Source organism: Alternaria arbusti (genome assembly GCF_024043155.1).
Source record: "Alternaria arbusti strain BMP 1465 chromosome Unknown scaffold_11, whole genome shotgun sequence".
In the NCBI taxonomy this organism is placed as follows: Eukaryota; Fungi; Ascomycota; class Dothideomycetes; order Pleosporales; family Pleosporaceae; genus Alternaria; species Alternaria arbusti.
The window spans coordinates 321,325-346,440 of record NW_026249951.1 but is presented as its reverse complement, the minus strand read 5'-3'; the positions used below and the strand labels follow the sequence as shown (position 1 = coordinate 346,440).

The 25,116-nt window shown below is 53.7% G+C and overlaps 11 protein-coding genes across 11 annotated transcripts; 4 read left to right on the top strand and 7 right to left on the bottom strand.

Annotated features, from left to right (window-relative positions):
- Positions 1–2,280: 2,280 nt before the first annotated feature.
- VEL2 (Velvet complex subunit 2) lies at positions 2,281–3,255 on the top strand (the record flags this gene model as incomplete). Its single annotated transcript, XM_051448247.1, has 1 exon — positions 2,281–3,255. One exon carries the CDS (start codon positions 2,281–2,283, stop codon positions 3,253–3,255), a length of 975 nt encoding a protein of 324 aa, XP_051300514.1.
- Positions 3,256–3,699: 444 nt separating this feature from the next.
- On the bottom strand, positions 3,700–6,109 carry J4E86_007730 (uncharacterized protein; the record flags this gene model as incomplete). Its single annotated transcript, XM_051448246.1, has 2 exons — positions 3,700–5,374; positions 5,496–6,109. The coding sequence occupies 2 exons, from the start codon at positions 6,107–6,109 to the stop codon at positions 3,700–3,702; spliced, it is 2,289 nt and encodes a 762-aa protein (XP_051300513.1).
- A 394-nt stretch (positions 6,110–6,503) lies between these two features.
- J4E86_007729 (uncharacterized protein) lies at positions 6,504–7,266 on the bottom strand (the record flags this gene model as incomplete). The annotated part of the gene is made up of 3 exons (XM_051448245.1): positions 6,504–6,802; positions 6,850–7,216; positions 7,264–7,266. The coding sequence occupies 3 exons, from the start codon at positions 7,264–7,266 to the stop codon at positions 6,504–6,506; spliced, it is 669 nt and encodes a 222-aa protein (XP_051300512.1).
- A 441-nt stretch (positions 7,267–7,707) lies between these two features.
- On the bottom strand, positions 7,708–8,454 carry J4E86_007728 (uncharacterized protein; the record flags this gene model as incomplete). Its single annotated transcript, XM_051448244.1, has 2 exons — positions 7,708–8,321; positions 8,373–8,454. 2 exons carry the CDS (start codon positions 8,452–8,454, stop codon positions 7,708–7,710), a joined length of 696 nt encoding a protein of 231 aa, XP_051300511.1.
- Positions 8,455–8,682: 228 nt separating this feature from the next.
- Positions 8,683–10,065, top strand: J4E86_007727 (uncharacterized protein; the record flags this gene model as incomplete). The annotated part of the gene is made up of 1 exon (XM_051448243.1): positions 8,683–10,065. One exon carries the CDS (start codon positions 8,683–8,685, stop codon positions 10,063–10,065), a length of 1,383 nt encoding a protein of 460 aa, XP_051300510.1.
- Positions 10,066–10,236: 171 nt separating this feature from the next.
- Positions 10,237–11,673, bottom strand: J4E86_007726 (uncharacterized protein; the record flags this gene model as incomplete). The annotated part of the gene is made up of 1 exon (XM_051448242.1): positions 10,237–11,673. The coding sequence occupies one exon, from the start codon at positions 11,671–11,673 to the stop codon at positions 10,237–10,239; it is 1,437 nt and encodes a 478-aa protein (XP_051300509.1).
- Positions 11,674–14,151: 2,478 nt separating this feature from the next.
- On the bottom strand, positions 14,152–14,748 carry J4E86_007725 (uncharacterized protein; the record flags this gene model as incomplete). Its single annotated transcript, XM_051448241.1, has 2 exons — positions 14,152–14,528; positions 14,577–14,748. 2 exons carry the CDS (start codon positions 14,746–14,748, stop codon positions 14,152–14,154), a joined length of 549 nt encoding a protein of 182 aa, XP_051300508.1.
- Positions 14,749–14,920: 172 nt separating this feature from the next.
- Positions 14,921–15,718, bottom strand: J4E86_007724 (uncharacterized protein; the record flags this gene model as incomplete). Its single annotated transcript, XM_051448240.1, has 2 exons — positions 14,921–15,096; positions 15,214–15,718. The coding sequence occupies 2 exons, from the start codon at positions 15,716–15,718 to the stop codon at positions 14,921–14,923; spliced, it is 681 nt and encodes a 226-aa protein (XP_051300507.1).
- Positions 15,719–16,843: 1,125 nt separating this feature from the next.
- On the top strand, positions 16,844–18,749 carry J4E86_007723 (uncharacterized protein; the record flags this gene model as incomplete). Its single annotated transcript, XM_051448239.1, has 2 exons — positions 16,844–17,274; positions 17,330–18,749. 2 exons carry the CDS (start codon positions 16,844–16,846, stop codon positions 18,747–18,749), a joined length of 1,851 nt encoding a protein of 616 aa, XP_051300506.1.
- Positions 18,750–19,191: 442 nt separating this feature from the next.
- Positions 19,192–21,468, top strand: J4E86_007722 (uncharacterized protein; the record flags this gene model as incomplete). Its single annotated transcript, XM_051448238.1, has 1 exon — positions 19,192–21,468. One exon carries the CDS (start codon positions 19,192–19,194, stop codon positions 21,466–21,468), a length of 2,277 nt encoding a protein of 758 aa, XP_051300505.1.
- A 228-nt stretch (positions 21,469–21,696) lies between these two features.
- Positions 21,697–24,679, bottom strand: J4E86_007721 (uncharacterized protein; the record flags this gene model as incomplete). Its single annotated transcript, XM_051448237.1, has 2 exons — positions 21,697–24,285; positions 24,458–24,679. The coding sequence occupies 2 exons, from the start codon at positions 24,677–24,679 to the stop codon at positions 21,697–21,699; spliced, it is 2,811 nt and encodes a 936-aa protein (XP_051300504.1).
- Positions 24,680–25,116: the final 437 nt, after the last annotated feature.

The window sequence follows — 25,116 nt, the reverse complement described above, 5'->3', positions numbered from 1 at the left end:
TGCATACAGTAGCTGGACCCAAGGCGAGGCACTGGAAGCAGATCTCCACGATGCCTATTATCAGAGTCTGGAGACGATGGCAATTGGAACGGGATTTTTATGTGGGGTCATCAAACTCTGTGTGTACACGCTCTATCCAGGACTGAGCTTGAGTTTCAAGCCTCGTGCTTGGAAGACACACTGCGTAGACTTAGCGTAATTCATGGGTACTCTTTAATATGTAGTATCTAGTAGATAGAATCTCCATCATATATACAAATAAGAAATAGCATGTTCTAATTACCTTACAGTTACGCAGTTTCTCTTTTAGAATAGATGATAGCAACAACCTAAGACAAAGCACCTTCCTCGTAAGTTGAAAGTCTCGCGTGAGTGAGGTCTCTTCTTTGCCCAAATGCTACCTGCTTTCCCTTTTTGGATATTACGTTTTCCACTTTGTACCATAGACCTTGTCTGCTAGAGAACCCGACGAGAGCCGAATATCTCAGGCCATCTATATGTATAGGCTGCAAACTACATCTTATGTCCTAGGTGTAGTATACCACCTAATGCCTGCTGTCTGCGGTAAAGTCACGCATCTCACTGACACATCCATTTGGTGCCAAAGGCTACCAAGGATTATCAGCCAAAGAGGAACTAGGGAAAGCTGTCGGGACAATGACAATTGTGGTGCTGAACTAACAAAAGACACGGCCCGACTTAGAGACAACTAGACAGTATTGTCTCGATAAAAGAAGCTCGTGTCTACCTTCAGTTGCGCAAAAGATATACTGCAAGAGCTATAGGGGTTTTAGTATGCTTGACTTTACACCGACAGACTTTGACTTCACGTATTTTCTTTTATCGTGCAAAACACCAAAGCATGAGATGCAGCACTCGAATAGTTAAAGACCTTAGAAGTTAGTCTCAGAAAGACAAGATTGCATTACCAGTACACTAGAGAACGTTGTTAATAACAAAAGAATGCGCCTTTGACTCAGACTAGGACCTGACCTTGGTTGCGAGCTGGTCATTGAGATGGTACTTCTTAGCTTCACGCCTTGGTTCAATTTGTTGCTGCACACTACCTACCGCGACGACGGGTGTACCTAGGTATGAGCATGAATGAAGAACATAGTCAAGCGGCACCAACTCCAGCGGATCGTCAGGATGCGGGTTCTATACCCACCTACAGAAGATGATCAATTGAAATCACGTAGAAGTCTACATTGCGGGAAGATTTTGCAGTTGGTGCGTTGAACACCCACGTAGCCTCCAGGGCACCACATAGCCTTCAGGTCACGTGTCCAGTTTGTGCATTGAATGAGATGCTTCAACTTCAAGTGCGAAAGATAGCTAGGCAACAGTCCATTACAAAGTTGCTCAGCCTGCTTCGTACTGTGGTTGAGCGTGGTCGAATGTGGAGCCGAGCGAACGGTGCGGCCAATATTAGGGGAAAAGGGCGCACACACCTGGTTGACTCAGAGGATGTTTGAGTGTAACACGTGATTGGAAAATGGCAGAGTGTAGATACGTGGTATGGATACTATTGCTAATGGACAAGAGAATGATCGAATCACAAATCGGGTGTTGCTATGTACCTACGCGAGTGCGCGTCCCACATCACCTGGGCAACCTAATAAGAAAAGATATCCTGAAGCCTAGGTTAACGTTAGTCACCTACTTTGCAGGTTTCTGTCTTGATGTAGTCTGCAAACATACAGATTATGCGCTACCTATACAAGTGCGCGTCCCCTGTTAACCTGACGTCGACGTTAGTCATCCACTTTGCGCGTTCTTGTCTTGATGTAGTCCGCATAACCTAAGAAAAACTGAACAGCCTGGAGCCTACGTTGACGTTAGTCGCCCACTTTGCGGGTTTTGTCTTGATGTAGTCCGCAGACGTTTTCGTCTATGAGGTCGTCCCATGGGTGAGGTAGCGCCGGAGACTAACGCCGATCATGGCTGAGACCCGCAGCTGTGGTCCCCCTCACCTGCGTGGCCCTATAGGAATATTCCCGTTTCAATCCTACTCGATGACTACCTAGGTACATGAGGCTTTTTCGCATTGAGTTGTCATTAATGAAGGCGATTTGATGACTGTTTGCAAGGGTAATGTCACCATACTGAACCATGGTTGTAGTGGTGAGTCTGTAGGTAGCGTTGGCCCGTGGCGCACTTCCGCATCGCCTAAATCTTGGGAGAGTATATAGTTTGTGCACGCCCGTCCGTTAATCTTACCCATAACATCTCTCACCCACATCCAATCAACACCAAGATACTCAACCTCACAACGCCAAAATGTCCTACAACAACTACTCGAGGACTAGCACTGGCCGCCCAGAGCCAATTCAGCAACAGCAGACCATGGCGAAGCCCACCAGGAAATATGACTTGGTTGTTGAACAACAACCGATCCGAGCCCGCATGTGCGGCTTTGGTGACAAGGATCGAAGGCCGATCACACCCCCGCCCTGCGTCCGCTTGGTCGTCTACGACACCCACACGGGACAAGAGGTCCCCTTCAACGACATCGACAGCACGTACTTCGTGCTCATGGTCGACCTCTACGACGCGCAGGGAGTCAATGCCGTCAACCTAGTGAGACACAGTAGCGCGGCGCCGACCGTGTCGATATCAAGTAGTACTACCACCTCTTACCCTCCGCCGCCCGAGCGAACACACCACATGTTCACAGCCCAAGTTCAGTACGACTCCCGCGGTGGTATGCCACAGCAGCACATGGTCCAGTACGGTGGAAACCCCGTTCCAGGGCCTCAGGGATACTGGCAGGCCCAACCACCGGGCTACCCCATGCCGCAAAACATGTACGGGCAGCCCCCGGTGCAAATGACAAACACAATGATTCCCGCAACACCCATGGGATCAAACCACACCCGCAATCTCATTGGCATGAACGCTGTCAATGCATGCCGCCTCCAAGATCTCGACCAAAAACCCGGCTTTTGGTTCGTACTACAGGATCTGAGTGTGCGCACCGAGGGTACATTCCGGCTGAAGCTCAGCCTTTTCGACATTGGCTCCAACGACGGCACCAACGGCACGATTCACATGAACGACGGCAGCAAAGGTAAAGGCCCTTGCCTTGTCTCCAACTTCACCGAGCCCTTCACTGTCTACTCCGCCAAGAAGTTCCCCGGTGTCATTGAAAGCACCAAGCTCAGCAAGTGCTTTGCGCAGCAGGGTATCAAGATCCCCATTCGCAAAGATGGCCCCAAGGTGCCTAACCAGGCTGAATTTGATGAGGATGCGTGAGAGCTGGTCAGAGGCATACGAGTTGACGGTATGGTCGTTGGCAGGTTACGGATTATGGATGCATGTTCTGGGTTGGCGTTTTGGAATTTTGGCGTTGTTGGGGTTTTCTATCAATACGTTGTGGGCGGTTTTCTGTAGGAATCGCAAATGGACAAATCACTAGTTTACACATTCTCGTTACTACTGCTGATGTGAATGTTCTGTCAGATGAAGTGATGTATAGTGCACCCTGATGGTATACACGGTGTTCTCGGTTGACGATACACAGCCTACAACACATTGATACCTTCAGGCTATGTTATCAATGAACCCACCTTATGCAAGGAAGAAAGTTTACAGGTGCATTGAAGTCTACATCACTTCAACAACGAACAATGACGAAACACCAAGGCAATGTAGACTTCTGGATTATTTGCTTAGATCGGGTGCTCTACATTCTACCCGCTAACCCCACTGGAAGAGTGTCTGCTTTTTGCCCTTGTTGCCCTTCTTCTTCCCTGCCGCTCCTGCATCCTCCAAAGCCGGTGTTGACGTACCGCTATTCGTGCCGGACGGGCCAGCCCAAGGGTTACTCACTGGAGTGTTGCGTCCGCTGTTGTCGCGTCGTAGACCATGGCCAGTGTAGCCAGGACTGAAGATTGTGCTGGTGGGTTTCGCTGCTGCGGGGAGAGCTGGGAAGGCGTCTGCGGCAGCAGGCTTCTTGTTCACGTTTGTTGATGATGCGACTCGTGATGGCATGGGCGAGGGGCGCGCGCTCGTTGCGGCAGATGAGGCCCAAGGCGTTTGTCCGGGCTTCGCACCGACACGACCCGAAGGTGCTGGCAAAGCTGGGAATGGGTTGCTCGACGATGCGTTTGACCAACTGGCTTGCTGGTTGGCTGTGGATCGAGATGATTGCGCTGTTGAGCTCTTCAGCTTCAGTACCCGCGAACCTCCTCGCGCAGTCGATCCCCCGTTCAAGCCTGTCGCAGAGCCAGGTAATGATGGATAGTCCTCGTTGATAGCCTTCCAATCATTCCAAGCCTTCAATAGAGCTTCACGCTTCCCTGGCATCTCAAAGATGTCCGCCAATTCTTTGATCAGCTTCCCCATCTCCTTCGAGTTGGCGTCGAATAGCGCAAAGAACCCGTCGATGAGCTGTGGCGCGGATACCTTGGAGTTGCGATAGGCCGATACCGCGGCTCTGAACTCTTGCAGCTTGATCTCGCTACCCCGAAGCATGTTTGTGGCCCGTTCCGTAACTGCGTTGTGACGCAACAGTCTAGCCTGGTCCTGGGGCGTCTGTGGAACTGGGTTGGGTGGTTGTGTGTCCATGCTTAGTTGAGCGACGCCATTTGTGATATTGTTGGCAGCCGCTGGGGTTGGGCGTGACGCAGTAACGGTAGGAGGCTCTGAGGCGCTTGGAGGCGGTCTAGCAGCGAACGCCTCGCCTGGAGTTGGTGCAGAGAGCTGGCCCCCAAAAGTTCTTCCAGTCACCGAGTGAGTGTTCTGAGCCTCCCTCTGCCGCTGGTAAGCAAGCTCTGCTCTGCTCAAGGGCTGCGCAGACGACGCAGGCACTGGCTCAGCGTTCGGATCCCGTCCGCGCCCACGGCCTCTGCCGCCCTCGCGTCTGCGCTCGTCTCGCCTGTTGTTACCCTGACCTTGCTCGTGAGGCGCCCTAATTTGGAAGCCAGACATGTCGACTCTCCGGGCATCCCGTAAAGCGTCCTTGGAAAGACCGTTGGGATGCACCTCCAACTGGTGCGCCTTGAGGTCCATCTCAGAATCGAACACGACGAACTTCTTCTCTAGACACTCTCGGTCTGGGCAAAGGAAATGGTCTTTCCGAAAGTGCACCTCGAGCGAATCGTAGTTGACGTAGTATTGTTGTTTCCTGCTTCCTCCCTCCCGGCGGTCGCAAATGTGGCAGCGCTCGTGCTTGTCTCTGCAATGGGTGTACAGTTCGTCGTCGCCGTAGAAACGCTGGTTGCAGAAACCGCACTCCGGGTGCCCTTTGAATCCGCTTTGATCTATCGCTCCAGGATTATCGTCGCCAAACTTCTGGTGCCGTCGTAGCTCGGCCATCGTGAATAGGACGTGCTCGTGGGTAAAGACCTTTTTGTTCCGCGTACAGAGGTCACTTTATAATGTTAGCCAGTATCATTTGTTCAGAACTGCAGAGTACACACCACATGACTTTTCCATGCGCCGTCTTGACGTGACGATGTAGGTCTGGCCAACCTAGACAGGCTACATCGCACTCGCCGTCGGGGCAGTTGTACTGTAACAGCAGTCGCGCGTCTTCAAACACGCCAGAGTTCTCAAAGTGTATGCCCAGGGTATCGTCGGATTTGAAAAACTCAGCGGTGGAGAAGTCCTCGTAGTTCTTCTCGGCGTCGTCTGTAAGGATAACGTGGTCCGACTCGGTTCGACAATGTGCACAGGCCTTTGTTTTATACAACGCCCGCATTCGGATGGAGCAGATGTGACATGTGCGGTGGTTGCAAGGAGCGACGGCTGTGTGCTGAACGGGCGAGGCGCAAATGAAGCAGACTTCGGCATCGTCGTCTTCGTTGTCCGACTGCTGGAGGTTGGGCTTGACGAGAGTCGGTGGGGCGTGTCCGCTCTCTTCTGTGTCTATGGCAGGCGCCTTGCCCTTCTCCGGCGCGTGTCCACCGCGAGTGCCCGCGCTGTCTCTGTTGCCGCGACCTCGCCCGCGGTTCTGGAAGCCGCCCCGTCCACGGCCTCGCCCTCCGAATTTCTCGTGGCCATCTTCTCCACCGTGTGCACCTCTGCCGCGCCCACGCCCTCTTCCCCCTCTCCGTTGCGGGCTTGCAGGAATTTGCGGGGTTTCTGAGGCGCCTGTCGAGGCCATCGCGGGGTATTGTTGCTGGTCTAGGGGGTCAGTGTAGAGGATTGGTGGTATGGACGGTTCCAGACAGTTGTGCGAAAGTGAATGGTCAGGCAGAGGCAGGCGGGCGAGGCCTCTTTGTACGGTAGGCCTTTGTCGGTAGTTTGGCGAAAGCTACTTGCGATGACGCCCTTCACAAGCGAAAGATGTTAACCCTGGAGATGGCCCATGCTCAAACATGACTCAAGCACTGCCAGACCGAACATGGCGCAGCAGTCACTCGAATGAGTCGAAATGATTGTACATACACTATATTGTCTGTATGGCCGTAATTATGCCTTACCGCTACGCGTGCACACACACGTTGTAACCTACTCTATGGCTACTCCGTGAACACATTCCACAGACTTCCCCAGTTTCACAATTCACGTAAGCCCAGTTCCTCCTCATCAAACTCATCCTGATAGAAGGACCTCAGTATCTCCAGATATTCGTACCCTCCACTGCCACCACACATAGTCTGCTTAAGCCAGCCCTGCATGGCGTAAATCTGGTCGGTAAACTTCTCAGCGTCAAGATGAGCCTGCTGAGTTTCGGCGGCTTTCTTCTCCATCTCGACGGGGTCTTGTTCACTGTACGCGGCTAGCTCAGTCCTGAGCTTCTCGAGGTCTCTGGTGAGGTCGGTATGCTTCGTAATCAGTGTCTTGCGGTCGCCACCTGCGAGTGATGAGCATGAGTGCAAAGCATGGTAGATTGGTAATTACCTGTCTCCATGAGCATCTCCTCGTCATCAGCGCGAGCTGCACCTGCATCATCCACCTTCGCCTGAAGTTCAGCTACAGTAGCGGTGGCCTTGTCGAACTCCTCTTGGGCCTTCTTGACAGCAGCATCTTTGGCTTTCTTTTCGTCGGCTGGGAAGCTCCAGTACCAGTTGCCGCTACCAATCTTCTCGACGCGAATCTTGTTGTCGTCTGAGAGTGCTTGGAGGTAGTCCTTGACCTGCATGCCGTTGATGGAAGAGACTTGTGGCAGCGTCTTTTCGAGGTCCTTGATGCTATGAGCCTGCGCCGTCTTATGGAACCAGGCAAGAATAGATGCCGCCTTCTGCGGGTTGGGCTGAGTTTTGGGTGCCTGCTAGTGTGAGTGAGTGCGCGAGTGGGAATCATGTCTGAACTGACCATTTTCGCCCGACTAAGAAGACAAATGCTTTTGCAGCGGAAGTGAAGTAGCAATGAAGACCGAGAAGCGATGGCTGTGGCGATCGTGTTAAGACTAAGGTCGCGAGATTTGAGCACGCTTTTGATCGCGTCTTCTCCCGCTTGAAGGAAGGCACGCTAGGCTCCCGGCTGTGGTAGGAGGCAGGCACGACCTCAGCCCAGCTAGAACCTCGATCGCATCAACACTATTGGCACTCATCTACGACACCCGGTAATCTCCTTTCTGCAGTAGAACTTGAACATTACGGCGTGAAGATCAGAGGTGTGCGTTCAAACGGGCCTACAAGGCGGTGATACACATGGCATCATCTTTGACCCATCAAGTCCTCCTTGCGAATCTTTTGGCTCCAGGTCGAAATGAAAACTTTTCACTCCTGAACTTCGCCATTCCACGTATTGTGATACTCAATCCAGATCCTCTTCAAAGTCGTCCGACTCTTCTGAGTCATCAAACGACGACGTCGACGACTCATCGGACGAAACCCACGTCACATGCTTCCCTGTCTTCTTTTCAACCGGCTGCTTCTCTTTATCAACACTTGGCTGCTCCTTCTCTTTACCAGTACCCTGTTTCTGCGCACCACTCTTCGTCGCCCTCTTCGCCTTCTTCAGACTCGTGAGAATCTCATGTTCATGTTCCTCAGCTGCTTCGGTAAAGGCCAAATCTCCTGTCTCACCCAGTGCATCGCGCGCCGTTTCTTCCATCAGGATGCACAGAGCAATGAGCGCGGTTTCGTTCAGGCCTCTCCACGTCCTCCGCATAAGCTTGCGCGAGAAGCGGCGGCGTCGTCCAGTTTTGACCCACAGCCTCTCGATGTAGGCTTTCATTGCGGTGGCCAGATCTCCGCTGGGCAGCTTTTGGTCTGGAGGTAACTTGTTGTGAGCGGGATAATAGTCATCTTCCTCGTATCGGATGGGCGCATTCTTTCGCTTGAAGAGTACCTCGTCTGGCCGAAGTGGTTTCCTGGATGCCTTGGGATCAGAGATGTTGTGAATCAGACCAGTTCGGGCGACTCTGCCTAGATATCTTTAGATCAACTGTCTTGATGATGAACTTGGGCGTCTCTTACGTTTGACGGCATCGTAGACGGTGGATCGGCGCTTGCGAAATTTCGTGCGTTTAATCTTGAGTTTTTTCTTGACAGCAGCCATGCAAGATAGCTCTAGAATGTTTATCGTTGTTTTTGTGCTAAGGTAAGGCGGAGTGCAAAGGTACGCGGCTCGCTTGCAAGGATTGAGCGCCCGTTGGTGAATGTGTTGCGACTGCAGATCCCTGTCGCGTGTGGACGCCAGGCTACAACGTCATAACCTTGGAACCCTCTGCGCCTTCCAAGGTTCTTCTTTCCCTCGCTCCAACACACACGAAGCATGTAGTCGCATATGAACGCCCAACACGTGCTCGACCGCGCGTACGGCTTCATTCCCAACCATGTCCTCAAGCGCGCCTATGCCTCCCGTCTTATCTACGCGCTGCAACCGTCTTCCGCCGTGACCTTCAGTCAGCACCTACCGGCTCCCGACAACCCACGCGAGCGCATACCGGCGCATGTATCCGGAGTAAACGCGCTGACAATCGACAAGTTCGAAGGACGGTATCTGCTTTCTGGAGGTGCCGACAGCTCCATCGCGGTATGGGATCTCGAGGCGCAGACCACGGCAACCGAGGCGGGAGAGACACATCTGCCTTTGACGGCGGTGAACAAGACGAGCGAAGAGCACAAGCTGGGCATTACGCAGATACAATTCTATCCCTTCGATTCTCTGGCCTTCCTCACGTCCTCGTACGATCACACCGTCAAGCTCTACTCCAGCGAAACACTTGCGACGTCAGCGTCTTTCGATCTCGACTCGGTCGTGTACAACATCGCCCTGTCGCCTATCGCATCGCACCTTCTCGTCGCATGCGCCACCCAACACCCCAACGTCCGTCTCGTCGATCTGCGTTCCGGCGCAACCACACACAGTCTAGCGGGCCACTCTGGCGCAATCCTCTCCACAGCATGGAGCCCTGTGCGCGAACACATTCTCGCGAGCGGAGCTACAGACGGCAGTGTACGCTTCTGGGATGTACGCCGCAGCGTCGGTGAGCTGGGCGTACTGGATCTCGAGGACTCAGTCGGCATACTAGGGAAGCCCGCGTCGTTTACACGCAACGCTACCAACGCACAAGCGCACAGAGACGCCGTGAACGGGCTCGTCTGGACAGAAGACGGCAAACACCTAGTCTCCTGCGGCCACGATGCGCGAATGCGCGTCTGGGACACGGATACCGGCGCCAATACCCTCGCAAACTTCGGCCCCATGGTCAAGAACTCTGGGCTTGCGCCGCGTATCCCCGTACTTGCACCCACGCAGAACCTCCAGCCAGGTGCCGATCTCATGTTCTACCCCAACGGGCATGAGATACTTAGCTACGAGCTCTTTGACGGCAAGCTGATCCGCCGTCTGCGCCGCTCACAGCAGCCCCAGACGAACAATCCACCTAGTACGTCTGGTGCAACAGCAAAGGGACAACGCAATATCAAGGATAGAATCACAAGTCTAGCGTGGCGGCCACATCATGTAGAGATGTATTCTGCGCATGCCGATGGCAGTATAGCGGCATGGACGCCGCGAACAGAAGAAGACGCTGAAGCAGACGAGGATGAGCAATTGGAGCGGGAAGAGAAGGAAGTGGATAAGAAAAGGAAGAGAGGCGTGCTAGATGAGATATACCAAGGGTTGACCAAGAAGCAGATTACATTTGGCAACATGGGCTTTTAGCCAACCGATAGTAATATTGACAAGATGAATTGAATCGAATCGCTCAGACTGTTATATTACAACACATGCTACCCGCTGCGTCTCTTCATATGCCCATTACATGTCCTCATAACAGTGCAATAAATGCCTTCATACAGCAATCACCGTCTATCTCTTCATCTATTCCAGTGTCTATCCAGATCCAAAATGCGGTAACCTAGCCGGAACAAATGGCTCTTCACCAACTCCCCATCTTTCGTCTTCCTCTCTCACCTCGTCTTTAATAGACAATGGTCGATTCGGCGTAACAGCCTTACTCGAGTAATCGCTCTCATCCACATAGAACGCACTACTATCCGGCATCGTCTGCGTATCTACGAAACTCGGGAAAGGAATCGCATCGCTCTGGTCCATCGACGGCGCAGTCTCGCCAACGGGCGTGCGTACAAGCGGAGATACAGTCGAGTCTACTGTTGTCATAAGTCGCGCTGGCGACGCAGAACGAGGCGTACTAGATTTGGTCGAGAGAGGTTGATCGGGCGCTAGACCGCGCTTGACGGCGAGTTGTTGCGCTTCCTGCCGTTTGCGACTGACTTCCCTCTCCTCTTCTAAACGAAGACGTTCTTCTTCTTTCGAGAGTTCGTCGAGCGTGGGGGGAACTTGTTCGATTGTTTCGGAGACGGAGCGCGCGGAGAGGGGCGGTTTGTCCGAGTTGCTTGTGTTGCGGGAGGAGAGCGTGCGCGTGGATACGCGGGATGCGGAGGGGCGCTTGCTCTTGCTTGAGCGGGCTTTGTTGCTGCTGGGCGTGTCTTCGTTCCATTGGCCCGTTGTGCGGCGCTCGAGGGCGATGGTGAATTCGTCATCGAGTGGCACGGCGTCTTCCAGCTCGTCCTCGCTCGGGAAGATGTCGCCTCGCGAGCTGAGGGAGTCGGTTGTGTGGCCCGATGTGTGCGTGTTGCTTCGCTGTCGGCGGTGGCCTTTGTTCTCGGGCCCGTCGAGCGCATCCTCGTCGCTGTCCTCTATCAGTGGCTCTTCCTCCTCACGGTTTCTTCGTGTTGCGCCTGGGTGCTCTATGAGGTCTGCGGCCGAGGGCTTGTATCGCAGTCCTCTGCCGCCAATCTTGAAAGGCAACCGTCCCAAGAAGCCAAAGTACGAGGAACTCGGGATGAGAGTCGGGTCCTGGGCGCCATCTCGTGGCAGCGTCGTGCTTTTCCGGCGCGGTGTATTATATCTCGGGTCGCGATTTCGCTGTCCATAACTCATGCCGCTCTGTCGACCAGGCTGCGTAGTTGCGCCATAATTGGAGGCGCCGCCGAGGAAGCGGTCGAGGTTGTCGCTGCCCCAGCCCAGCAGGCCGTCGTTCTCATCGTCCTCCCAGTCGTCGTAGAAGTCGAAGCTGACTTCTGCCCGGCCTCGTGACCGCCCGCGATTGCGCCGGCGGTCGTTGTGCGCTGGGAAGCATGGCGCCGTGCACGCGTTGACGCATTGGGTTATCGACGAGAAGCACGGATTAACATAGCGCTGCGTGAAGCCGTAGATGTTCTCCTGCGCCGATTCGTTTGCGTGCTCGAGGTTCTCTGTGATCTGATGGAGCGTGCGATTCCACCGCGGGTCGCTGCGACGGTACATGGTGACGATGACGACGACGGTGCCTAGCACTCAGTGGAAGCGGGTGGGTATTGCGTGGAGCAGCAGAGTGCTGCGATGCGACAGTGCATTGGCTTCAACAGGACAGCAGGCGCATTCACGCTGACACACTGAGGTATGACGACGTGGTCGATGAGATGCGGCTCGGTTGGCGCTCTAGGTTCAGATTCCCCAGCCCTGCGCCAGCCGTCCCAGCACCCCACATCAATCCAGCCTTTCACCCCCACAGTCTTGCTGCTTTCGGCACGCCCCTTCCGACCAATCCTACAATGAACCATGCGATACGTCCGCTTCCTCAAAAGTCCCCGCGTAGTCGCTGAAAAGGGCACGTCGAGAAAGCAAGTCCACTGTCTGATTACCATTACTTCAGACCTTGGAGATTCTTTTCTCCCTTACGACATCCAGCTAGCAGCAGAGTTGTCAGCAACTACAGATGGGTCAGAAGAAAGCGTGATAGTATGGTCGACCGTGCAATGGACAGCCGGCATGCGCAGTTTGCCCATCACTTTCCCGCTCCCTAAATCTCAGTCTTCCCAGTCCAGTTTGCGAGTAAGAGTGGGTGGGGAGCCGAAACGAACACACGATGACTTCGCGGCCATAGCAGAAAAAGGTGCTCGGGGTGTTGTATCTGCCTGGAGCCCACCTTTCGCGTCAGAACAAGATGCTCTGAAATTAGTCGAAAGACGGTTCAAGCTGCCAGATGGACCCATCACTACTATCTGGGAGGAGACGGGAGAAAGCATAGCGAGGCATCTATGGTATTCATCTTCATGTCACAATACAGTCTATTCGAGGTACTGATTGTATATCTAGGGACGCTGGTATCACACTCTCATGTCAAATGACGGCTCTGGACAATCCAAGATCCAGCTTAGCAGAAGCTTTACTACCATATGGTATTGCATCCGAACCTTATCTGAATGTCCTCGAACTTGGCACTGGCTGCGGAATGGTCGGCATCGCAATCGCTCAAACAGTCTCCGACTCTAAGGTTCTCTTAACCGACCTTCCAGAGGCTAGAGAGATCGTTGCGCGAAACATCGACTCGGCGGTCAAAGCACCAGGTGCATCACTCGCGTTCATGGAACTGGACTGGGATGCAGAGTTACCTGGTGAAGTACAGTCTAGCTCAGAACCTCTCGATCTTGTTCTCGCTGCTGATTGCACTTACAACCCAGACAGCAGGTGTGCTTCCTCTCACCCACTTCACATGCATCATGCATGGAGTACTGCTGACTTACAACTACAGCCCCGCACTAGTCAAAACGCTTGCACGACTCTCCAGAGCAAACCCTAAAGTCAGGATTGCCATCGCAATGAAAATGCGCCACTCGAGTGAAGAAGGATTCTTCAAACTAATGTCCGATGCAGGATTCCTAGAGACAGACAAGATGGAGTTTCCATTGCCAGGGGATGTTCAAGTTGGCGAGGAGACTGTGTACTTGCACGTCTACTATAGGGCATTCTTTGCTCCTACCTAGCCAGGAGGTCATCTGTCTTGGGTATCGCTAGGTTCTGTTCCCAATTTGATGAGCAACTCACTCATTCATTTACCATCACTTGTCACATATAGCAAAAGAGGTGCATACAAGCTATTATAATCAAGACGTTCTGCACGCTTACAAGGCTGCTGCAAGGTAGCTAGCCTGCCCATATCGTATGACACCAACCGCAGAACAAGGCACGCCAAGTCTGTGGAAGCCAGACAAAACCTACTATTTTACAGCCTTCACAGCAATCAGGCAAAAACTAATTATCAACGAATCAGCATGCATCCCCATCCCACTTCTACAAGAAAACCCCCCATCGCATCGATCCTCCCACACCCTCAAACCCACCCCTCAGCCTCGCCCATCCCAAACCCAACACACATTCCTCCCGCCCCCACACCCTTTCCCATCATACCCTCCACCCCCCTCCCAGCCAATTCCCACTCCCCGCAAGCTGACCACCCCAAACCTACCCTAAGTAGCAAGTCCGGCGTGGGGTCCGTCGAACCCAGCACTAACAGCCACTAACGCTCATGCTGGTAAGCACTTCGAGCGCTAGCGCTTTCCGCAAGGACTACGCCGCTACGCCGCAGTAAACTAGTTACTTCCGCTAGCTAGATGGACGGATGGAACGAGCGGCTTTCCCGAAGGTGCTGATTGTGGCGTGCTGATTGTGGCGTGATTGTGCTGAGCTTCGTGTACTAGCTACCTGTATCATGCGCGGCTTTGGTGGAGTTTTGCTACGCACACTACGGATTAGTTGGTAGACGCGTGAGGCTAGTGGTGTTGGGGTCAAAGGTTCACAACCCATTTTGCATGATTATTGTAACGATGTCCATCTTGTATATACAGTCTTGTCATGCTATGTACAATTGATTATCAAGTCCTGCAACGATTATAGTACGAGGTTGCGCTGGTGACCCATTCAAGCATGTGTTGATTTCCACCTCTCCGTTACTACATACAGGCCTCAGGGCGATATTTTGTACGTCAGGCGACGCGATTTGGTTATGAAGGAGTTGATGGCTTCGGTGAGGGCGTTGGTGGGTCTTGTGCTTGCCTGAAGAATACCGTTAGCGTCGTTGTATTGGGTTTGGGGGTGAAGGGTGCTTACGTCTGGTTCTCCGTCTGGCGTAGCGGCGCGGTTTACGATGGCTTTTTCGGGCTCGGTTAGGAAATTTTTGATTGAGCTGTTGGCGGATACGCGGGTTATGTTTCCGTAGCCATCGCATTCTTCGATGTCTTTGATGGGGCTTCCAGCGGCTTGTTTTCGGGCTGCTTGTGCGCGCCTTCTGTTCGATCGCATTATCAGGGTTACACCGATGGCGAGGAGGATCGTGACGAAGCCTGTGTTCATGTTAGATTCGTCATGTAAGGATGTGATGCGGTACTCACCCAGTACACCGAACAGAATGAACAGTGTTCTTGCGAGAGGGGTCAAGCCGTGCTGCGGCTCAACACTGACGGCGGTGGCCAGACTGGAAGGCAGCGCTGATCCGGAAGCTAGGGACAATGTTCGAAGCCCTGAGGATACAGACTGTCGTGTGGTGACAGCTTGTGGCGCCATTATAGTTTGAGTGGATGGCCGGATGTCTTCTTTGCCTTCTGCTGTCCGCGTGATGGTGACAAAAGTGAGAACTGGAGGTAGCGATGAAGGCTTTGTCGTTGTCGAGGACGCTCTCGGGGATGAAGTCGAGATGACCAATGTTGGCGGCTGTGAGAAAGAACTCGTAGAGAATTCAGTGGCTGTGCTCACTGCCGAAGAAGACGACATAGTTGACATAGCCGTTGAGCGGGAGTCGCTCAGAATCATGAAAGACACTGCAGAAACATCCATTGTAGGCTTCGGTTGATTCTTCCCAGGCATAGGCTTTCCCACTGTCATCGCCGAAGTTGCAAACGGTATAGTCGTACTCTCAGGGGTTGCGAGAGGTGTCACTACAGGTGTAGTCAACAGTACAGGAGTTTCTAAAGAGATGAAAGTCAACACTCCGTGCACGTCCTCAAGGTGTATTCTTCATCAGGAGCTTACCTTGGTTCATTCCGGGTACTGTCTCCAATGACGGGTCGTCTTGGTTGACACCGGGAAGGGCTGCAATTTCATCCTGTGCGAAAGAGTCCGCTAGAAGGCCTGGGACTGCAGTTGAAGCAGGTTGGATGGTCATGGCCTCGTTCATGGCGACAGCATCTGCTTGCGCAGTAAGAGTTGGCCGGATGGTAGATGCTACAAAGTTAAGAGAGAAGGTCGAGGTGGCATTCATCGATAACGAAGGTGCGGTGAAAGCTTGAAGTGTTGATCCCTGGCCATCGGTAGGCGTTGGTACGGCCAGTGTTGAGAGCTGTTCGGACTGCGATGGAAGTACACCCTGTGTACCCATAAGAGAGTCCAGTGACCGTAACGATGGCATTGGTGGTGCACCTTCCGGAGTTTCGTTCTTGCTCGTATCCGATTGTTGGGATCTCGTCCCGCCTGTCCCCAAGTCCATGTCCATATTCTCCTCATTCTTGCCCTCGACTGCGATGGGCGTAGCTGCCATCCTTGGATTATTACGGCGTACCAGCACCGGTGGGGTATCATATGGTCTGCTCGGTGCAGCCATTGCGAGGTAAGATTCCCATAGAGACGAGGAAGATTCACAGCACGCGAGGATATTGAAATGGCAGTAATGCGGGTGCCATACCCCAGCCGGCTATTAGTGGTTCCATACAAAAAGTACCAGATGCCAAAAACGTGCTGAAGCGGGTGAACGTTTCGGTGTGGGCTGCTACCACGAGATGCGGTTGGTCAAGAGAACGCCCACCATGACTTTTCCGTACCAAACATGACCAGCACGATCCCTGTACCAGGGAGGTCTGTCGCCTATTTGAGACCATGTGGTGCACCAGCTACGGTTTTCGGGGGATTGTATCCGCTTCATGGGGTCCCTCCAAACGTGCACTTGTTTCGCAGAGGACGCCAAAGTTTGTGTCGACACTCGAAACGTAGCGCATGCGGCGGGAACTTCGAGACCGGTCTGAACAATGATACCACTGCGATGGCCGCGTGGTACGTATCTAGCTGATGGAGGCCGTCCGGTTGATGATACAAGAAAAGGAACGGTAGCCCTGCCGACAGCTCATGTAGGTCAGATCTACAGATGACGTGTACTCTGGATAAAACAGCAGCGCATTGTTCATTCTTGCCATGGAGAGTGTTCTGAAATATTCGTCTTTTGCTCGCGACCAGAAACAGTAATGATGGCCTTGTTCATTATGGAATTGTCGCGACATTTTCGACGGTGCCAATGTGAGGCATGCTCAGCTCCGACTCGGCAGACTCATGCAACGAGCGTGGCTGTGCCTGGCTTCGGCACTCGTATCCGGCCTCACGCAACGAGGTGTAATTCAGCGGTATTCTCGCATCCGGGATGGGGTTGTAGGGCAGAGGACCACTGGGTGTTTAGCTTGCGGGTGCATCGGAACCAGCCTCTGAGGCCTCGGGCGCGGCGAAGTGGATCAATCCAGCAGCCGTCCGAGTCGATGATGCTTGCCGTGCGCCACTTCATTCTAGGTCGATATTCTCTTGTCGCATACTTATCGTTCGTATTCTGGCATTTCTGCAACATGATAATCGCGTGTTCATAGCCGCTGCCGTCGTTCTTTTCGCACCTGTAACCCCCCGAATGGCCGCACGCGACACGCCCGAGCGCGCGGTGCCGGAAACCATCGACCTCGAGCATGGGACCAAACGCGACCCTTCCCGCGACCGCGTCGCACCGAATGGTCAGAACTTAGAAGTCACCCCGCCATGGAGGAAGAGGCTCAGCGCGCGCACGCCGGCGCCCGTCGCTCGCTGGAACCGCAAGGTTGTCGACTGGATCAAAGGGCCGAAGCCTCTGAGCAGATACACCATTACGCCTTTTCTTGAGCGCTGGCAGACGCTTCCTGTGCGTCTGCCCGCGCGGCTGCCAGAATGGCTGCGCATTTGTGTGTATGCGGCGGCATGCATCGTGTGGATTGTTGTCTTCGCGGTAGTCATCAGTGACGGCGGGCTTCCGTCTGACATTGGAGGGTTGGGGGCGCCTGTCAAGCTGTCGTGTATCAACAACCTGTGGTACGGCCTCTCCTCTTGTACGCAAAGCTGTGATGACTGTACTGATCGTCGCCAGGCCTTCTCTAGAGAGCTGCGGAACCGACGGCCGCAACTGCCTCCCCTTCTCCAACGCCTCGTTCGCCTTCGTCTGCCCCGCCGGTTGCTCGAGCGCCCAAGTCCTAAACCCTCGCGCAATCGGTCCGCAGGTTATAAACTATCGATCCCTGGTGATTGGTGGTACGCCGGATTCCCAGGGCGATGGGCTCGTATATCGCGGGGACTCGTTCATATGCTCGGCGGCCATCCACGCTGGAGTAATCAGCGATGGCAGCGGCGGTTGCGGTGTTCTCTCCTTGGTAGGAGAGCGCGACAGCTTCGGCGCTGTGACACAACATGGCATCAGCAGCATTGGCTTCGACTCGCACTTTCCAATGTCCTTTACCTTTGGCGAGGCTTCGGCCAAATGTGAGGACCCGCGCTGGAATCTGCTGATCCTCTCGACCATCTTCACTGCTCTGTTCGGCATCTTTACCACGAGCCCTGCGACGTTCTTTGCGCCCGTCTTTACGATTCTGTTTTTCCAGACCGGCATGGCATCAGATCCGCCCTCGTACTCAAACTACGCCTCCCTGGCCTCTACAACACTTGGCCGCTTCTTGCCTGCGGCGTTGGCTGCTGCCCTCTTCTATCAGTTCAGTGTTCGCAAGTCTTTGCGTAATTGCAGGGCGCAAATCGAAAAGACCATACTCTGGGTAGGCGGTGCCTGGGTTGGCGCACTGGGTAATTATACATTTGAACGTATACCCATACAGCGGCTCACAGGAAACGACATCCGACAACAGCCTGGTGCTATCACAGCATTAGTAATCATCGTGCTGATTTTGTTTGCCGTCGTTTTGTACCAAGCATGGTGTTTCCGTAAGGAAGGGCGACTGCCACGCTATCTTGCACTATACGCTACATTGGGCCTTGGGCTGGGTATCCTTGCAGCTATGCCGAAGCTTACACTTAGGATACACCACTACATAATCGCTCTCCTACTCCTTCCAGGTACTGCGCTGCAGACACGCGTGAGCTTGCTGTGTCAAGGCTTGCTCGTTGGACTCTTCGTCAATGGTATTGCACGATGGGATTTTGACTCTATACTGCAGACAGCAGCGGCGCTGAGAGGAGATGGCCAGCTCGGATCTGGCATCCCAGCTGTTCTGGAGCTAGTCGTGAATCGTTCGAGCATTACATTCGCATGGGAGAGTCTACTCAGCGGATATGAAGGCGTCAGCGTGGTGGTCAACGATGTGGAAAGGTATCGGGGCATTGGTGGAAGCGACACAGGAAACTTCACCTGGAGTCGTTCGGATGATGCGAAAGATGAGTACTTCCGGTTTGGGTTCATCAATTATCGACTGTTTGGCAACGTAGCATATAGCGACTTTACGAGAGCGGGTACGTGGTTCTCGAATGGGACCTGGTCTGGAATCCCGCCAGGCCGTACATGATAGAACCCGAATGAAATCATCCTCGGGAGGTAGAGACCTGTTTAATCCCTTCATTGCCCTCGTTCCTGCAGATGTGACCAATGAGCCACTAGCGCGTTTACGTCACCGTTCAATACATGGAAACCTGGGCTTCAGGACAGACGATCGACAGGTGGAAGCGGTGATCCAACGGTTATACAGACACGTCTTGGCCAACCGCGGCAGCCATCATGCCCTCTCCTGCGACAAATCAGGTCTGGCTCAGATTGTTCCTTCTGCTTTGGGTGCGGGGGTAGTCCGAACACGGCAGTGGGCATGACGTCACACCAACAGAGCCGAGTTGCTCCAGGGCTTGAATGACCGCGCCTGCACTAGGTCATTTTCCACAAACACGATGCCTTCTCTCCCTCGGAACCTCTACTCCCTTTGACCTTACCCCTCTACCCTCTGGAGCCTCAAAGGCATGGATTCACCCCCGAGACGTGAAGCGCCGGCTGCTTCCAAGCGAAAACCTGTACCTTCGCCGACTGCACCTGGGCCTTCGCTTGAGCCAGAACGCAAACGCGAGCTTACCAGTAGACTAATACCGGATGCCTTTCTCACTGCCACTCTTTTGGCAGCCCTTACTCTCTCCTGGCCGCTACGATGGGTTATCTCTGGAGCGCCCATACTTGTCTACGCCATCCTACTAGGCGAGGCTTATGGACATCGTATCTTACCCTTCGTTCCCGTGTGGACCATCTTTGCAACTGTCAACTTCATTTACGCAGTATGCGCGACATCATGGCTTCTGTACTGGGTATTCTGGTCCCTCTGCTGGCCTGTACTCTGCATCACCTGTCTCTTCCAATTCGAAGCACCTGCTGCACTGGCGCGCCGCACGCTGCGAAAGACTTTCCTACGAGACCTGCACTTTATCAACGATCAGATAGCCTTCTTCGACCTGCCTGCTCTTGAAATTGACACCGAAGTCAAAGGACTTTTCGTCGTCCGGGGAGTCACGCTCTCACTCTCCACAATGACACTTGTTGCTCATGGAGTTGAAGCCGGGATAAAGCTCGCTGACGACATTGAACTCGGCATCCAAGTCGACAAAGTCGTCGTACCCCTCTTCCGTGAGATAACTGTCGACGATGTGTATGCGAATGTGAAGGGTGGGGATTGGGAAGTCACCTTTGGAGACGTACAGTACGGCGTTCCAGAACCAGATGACGATGAATCTGTAGTCGTCACCAACACTGCCATCCTCAGAGCGGCAACGATAAAAGGCAACGCCAACGGCCGCCCGGCTGATATGGTCCGAAACCTTACGGCCGGGAAGATACCGACCGAGGCTGAAGACACCAAATCCGCATTCTCATCTGTCAAGAAGATCTCACCAGATGAAGAGCGCGCCCACACAAAGTACAAAGAGCTGGTACGCTATATCAACGACACAAGCGCCATTACAAAAGCAAAGGAGGGGCTAGTAGAGGCCTCGAAGGCACGAGCGGAGGCTAGCTTGACCGACGACGAAAAGGACACAAAAAACACGAAGAAGTCAAAAGAAGAACCGGGAGTGCGCTTGGATATTGAAAACCTCGATGATTTCCGGGCAGCGATTTGTACCCAGATCCACGGGCAACCCTCGATACCTCACCCACCGACCAAATCGATCAGAGTCTCCACTCTTCGCAAAACATCGTACCCAAATGTAAAGAAATTCTTACATCGGCTACCCTTCCTCTATCGCTTGATGCTCAGCCCCATCTGCTACTTCCATCCTGTCAAGTTCAAGTCCGTCACGGCAGCTGGCTCAGGGAAATGGTTCACTGTCTTGATGCAAAAATACTTTTTCAAGCATTACTCAGCCCAAGATGCCGAGATTCGTAGATTGGAAGCGCGGATATCAGCCTGGTGCGCAGATGCCAATTTCGCTGTGGAATTGGGCCCGATTGCTAGCGAAGCCCACTTCCCCATTAACACCAATTACAACATCACGACCCACTTCAAGATCTCCGATGTCATGGCTTACAGGATTCTTCCGGATGCCGTCGAACTTAAGCAAGTTGTACGATTAGGAGGTGCGGATGCTGTTCTCACGATTCCCACATTCCTGTTTCCCCACCATGAGCACATCTTCCCGGAGAAGAAGAGCGACTTCGACCTGCTTGAGATGGAATCCGCCATAAAAGAAGCCGAGCCTACCCCGAAGCAAGTCCGGGATCTCAAAGAGCTCGGAAAGCTGAAGAGAGACGAGGCTTCTATGCATGTCAACGCACATGCCCATCTCCCGGCACAGTTCCACCAAGACCTTCTTAACTTTGTCGCCGCGATTGTTAAAGCCACCAAGGTCATCGAGTCAGATAAGGACTTCGAGGAGGCCAAGGTCCTTCGCGAGCTGAGGCGTGTCACCACGTCTGATAGCGAAGCTAGCAGTCTTGCATCAGTCAACACCAACAGCAGCGAAGTTTCAGGGACCACACTGAATGCTAATGACGACAACGGCTTCAAGGCATTCCTAAAGAAGGTGGACTCTGGCTTCAAGGATGCATCGAACAAGACCATGGTGGGCATGCGCAAAGCTGGCCAGAACACTGTACACGCCATGGCCAACGACCGTTGGATCGCTCGGCTTGTCGGCAAAGTGACTAGGAAGTTGGAGAAGGCGCAGGGCGAGCTGGGGTATAGTGGAGAGGTTCCTATCGCGCTGGCTAAGTACCGCGAGCGACATGAGTTCGAGCAAAAGCTTTTGCCTTGAGCTAGAGAGATTTGGTGTTGGGGAGACAGTTGATGAGTTGCATGATACCCCTTTGAACTCCACGTGTTTGAGTAGTTTACTTCAGTACTGGATTACGAATTAATGTCTGCCTAAGATTTGAGGACCGTGACTAATAGTGGTATGATTCTTTCAGAGTATTTTATTGTTGTAGCTAGACTAAGTGGGAGCCTTCGGGATTGTTTGCACTATGAGCGAGGAAGCACATGCTCATACTTTCGACCATTTCAACAAGACTGCCGCCAACACTACCGGCAGTACACTGACCAGCTCTCCCAAACCAGCAAACCCCGGCGGTATCCTCGCATGCACGAACGCGCCCGCGCCCAACAGAACAGCGAAAGTATTGTAAACGAAGCTCCATCCGAAGTTGAATGCAACTCTGTGTATGGCCTTCCTACTCACATTGATGATAGTCAGCACACCCGAAAGGCTAGGGCGAACAAGAACGACATCAGCAGCGGATTGCGCGATGTCAGTACCGCTTGAAACATGGACGCCGATCGTAGCTTGCGCGAGAGCAACGGCGTCGTTCGTGCCGTCGCCTACGAACATGACAATCGGCTTCCGCGATTTACCACTTGATGGTGCTGTAGAAGGTGCTGCGAGCAGATCCTTGATGTACGTCTGCTTGTCCGCCGGCGAGCAACGAGAGCGGACGGTGTGTTCCGAGACGTTGAGCTGCGCGGCAACGGCTTTGACAGCGCCGTCGTCATCGCCAGATAGAATATGGACACTGATACCGCTGCGTCGGAGATGATCGATAGTAGAGGCTGCATCAGGTCGTAGCGTGTCTTGCAGACCGAAGATGGCTACTAGTGTGTCGTCGACGGTGAAGCAAACCGTGGTGAGGCCTTCGGATAGCATGGAACGGACGCGCGGATCGTCGGACAGCTCGAGCCATCTCGAATTGCCGGCGCGCAGCTTCTGACCATCAATCATTCCTTCAACACCTTTGCCAGTCACGACTTTAGCATCCGGTACCGTTGAAGCAGACACTCCCTGCGACGCGAGATGTGTGGCGATGGCTGCCGAGACGGGATGTTTAATGTTCTGCAGCAGACCCAGCAAGAGAGCCTTCGCCTCCCCGCCCACCTCCGCATACTCCTCCCGCACCACTGCCAGCTTCCCTGCCGTCAAAGTACCAGTCTTGTCGAACACTACATCCGTGGTTTTGTGTGCGACTTCGATGCTGCCCGCTGTCTTGAAGACTACACCGCGTTTCGCCGCGACACCGGATGCGACAACGATGACCATGGGGACCGCGAGGCCGATGGCGCAGGGGCATGAGACGATCAAGACTGTGATGGCATATGTGATGGCTTCGATGGTCGCTTCGGAGCCTGATTGATGCCGTACGGCAACGCCGATGGCGACCCAGATGACAAACGTGATGATTGTCAGGGCGACTACGACGGGAACGAAGTAGCTGGCTACGGTATCGGCAATCTCTTGGATCTTGGGCTTGGAGAGCTTTGCTTCGTCAACCATGCCTGCGATAGTCGTGATGGTGTTGTCGCCAGGTAATCGGGTGAGGCGCACGGTCAGCGTTCCGCTTCCGTTGATTGTACCAGCGATGACGGCGGATCTGGCGTGCTTCTCTACGGGTTGGGCTTCTCCTGTCAACATAGACTCGTCGATCTCTGAAGAGCCGGAGATGACGGTACCGTCCGTGGGGATGCGTGAGTCTGGTGCAACCTTGAAAGTATCTCCGTATTGCAGCAGCCTGGCGTCGATCTCTCGCTCTTCTGCGTCCTCGACTAGTAAGGCAGTAGGAGTCTGCAGAGAACGGATGCTGATGGACTCTGCCGCCTTTTGGCGCGCCAGCGATGCCACCCAACGACCGACCATGATAAGAGTGACCAGCAGTGTACTCGTCTCGAAGAACTCGCCCGTCGATAGAGGTTTTCCACTGACCAAGAAGCCAAAGGAAACAACCGAGAAGATGTACGCGGCGCTTGTACTCAGGACGATGAGCAGATCCATCTCAATGACCTTGGAGAAGATCAAAGCCTTGAGAGCCTTCGGATAGAAAGGTCCGGCGATTACAACTTGAACGATAGTTGCAAGTGCTAGCGACGCAGAGCCATATGCGATCTCGCGCTCGGGAAGAGGAGCCCATGCCATGACCAACACGGGAATGGTCAAGATGGCAGAAAGCAATGTCAACAAGCCCATGTTGCGGACGTGTCTGCTACCAGCTTCCAGAGAGGAATCAGGACACGGTGGTGCAAGTTGCAGCGACTGGCTCCACTCGTCGCTCATCAAATCCCTCGCCCCTGTTATCTTCGCATCGTAGTCCACGCGTATAGTTTGTTTGCCCAGGCGACGCACATCCAGCACTCCCTCCGGCCACTGTCCATTGACCAAAGCTGAAGGGTCGCCCGAGCAGACGAGATCCAGACTACAGCCTTGATTCGACACGATCTCGCATTTGAATTCGGTTGTGCGGTGCAGGTGTTTGACGACATCGTCAGCGGTCGCAAGGTTGGTGTTGATGTCTAGCTCGACGCGCGAGAGGACGAGGCTGGTTTGCAGTTTGCTGACGTAGTTCAGACTGCCGAGGGTTCGCTGGAGTTTTGTCTCGCATCCTGTGCAGGTCATGCCTGAGACGCTGATGGCGATGTGTTCGCGTGCGACGTCGCCTTTTTCGATGTCGGTGTTGTCGCCTGCTATCTCGGTGGTGTTCACCACAGCCGCTTTCTTGTTGCTGCAGCATTTCGACGCGCCTTTCGGGGGACAGCAAGATGCTGGTTGGGGGTTTGAACACTCCTTGGGTGCCGATGTGCAGCAGGAGGACTTTGGCGGGGATATGGCAGTCTTCACACCGTCAGTGTTCTCGATTGCGCAACAGCTGCTAGTACAGGTTTCTCCAGAGATGCTTGTGCTATCGTTCGCGCAGCAGTCATCTTTGGTCTTGCCAATGCAGGAAGTTGGTGCAACCGTTTTGTTCGAGCTGCTGCTGCCACACCCTCTCGTCTCGGATTTCACCGGCGTAAACGATGTACAGCATGAGGTCGTCGGCTTCGGCTTCGCGGGCGCCGACGATGAGCAACATGAGCCCTTCGGCTTCGAGACTACAATTTCCGATGGTGAACCGCAGGAGTCTGTCGGCTTTTGCTCTTCGGGTGCTGATGAAGAGCAGCAAGACTTGGATACTTTGGAATCTCGAAGAGCTGTTGGTGCACAGCATGAGCTGGATGGCGGTGTGTTCTCAGGTGCCGATGTTGAGCAGCACGACATGCTCGGTTCGGCCTCTTCCGCTGGCTGTGTCGAAGTACAAGGTGCTTTCGCTTCTTTTGATTGCGGAGTTGTTGATGATGAGCAGCATGAACTCTTTGGCTTTGTTGTCGCATCCTCGAGGTTATTGACGCTAGCGCGAGAGGCAGTAGGCTCAGAACTAGAAGAAGCGAGTGTTGCATTCGCTCCGGGCTGGCTAGTCGCCGTCGCGCTGCTCGATGTCTCTGTTGACTGCTCAACGGTGGCTGCAGAAGCGACATCTGAATTCGCGGTAGATGTCGCTGCCGCATTCTTAGGGCCACAGCAACCTCCTCCGCACGCCATGGTGAAGTGGTTGGTTGTTAAGGTGAGTTATCGAAGAAGTTTCGCAGTGGAAATTACGATCTGGAG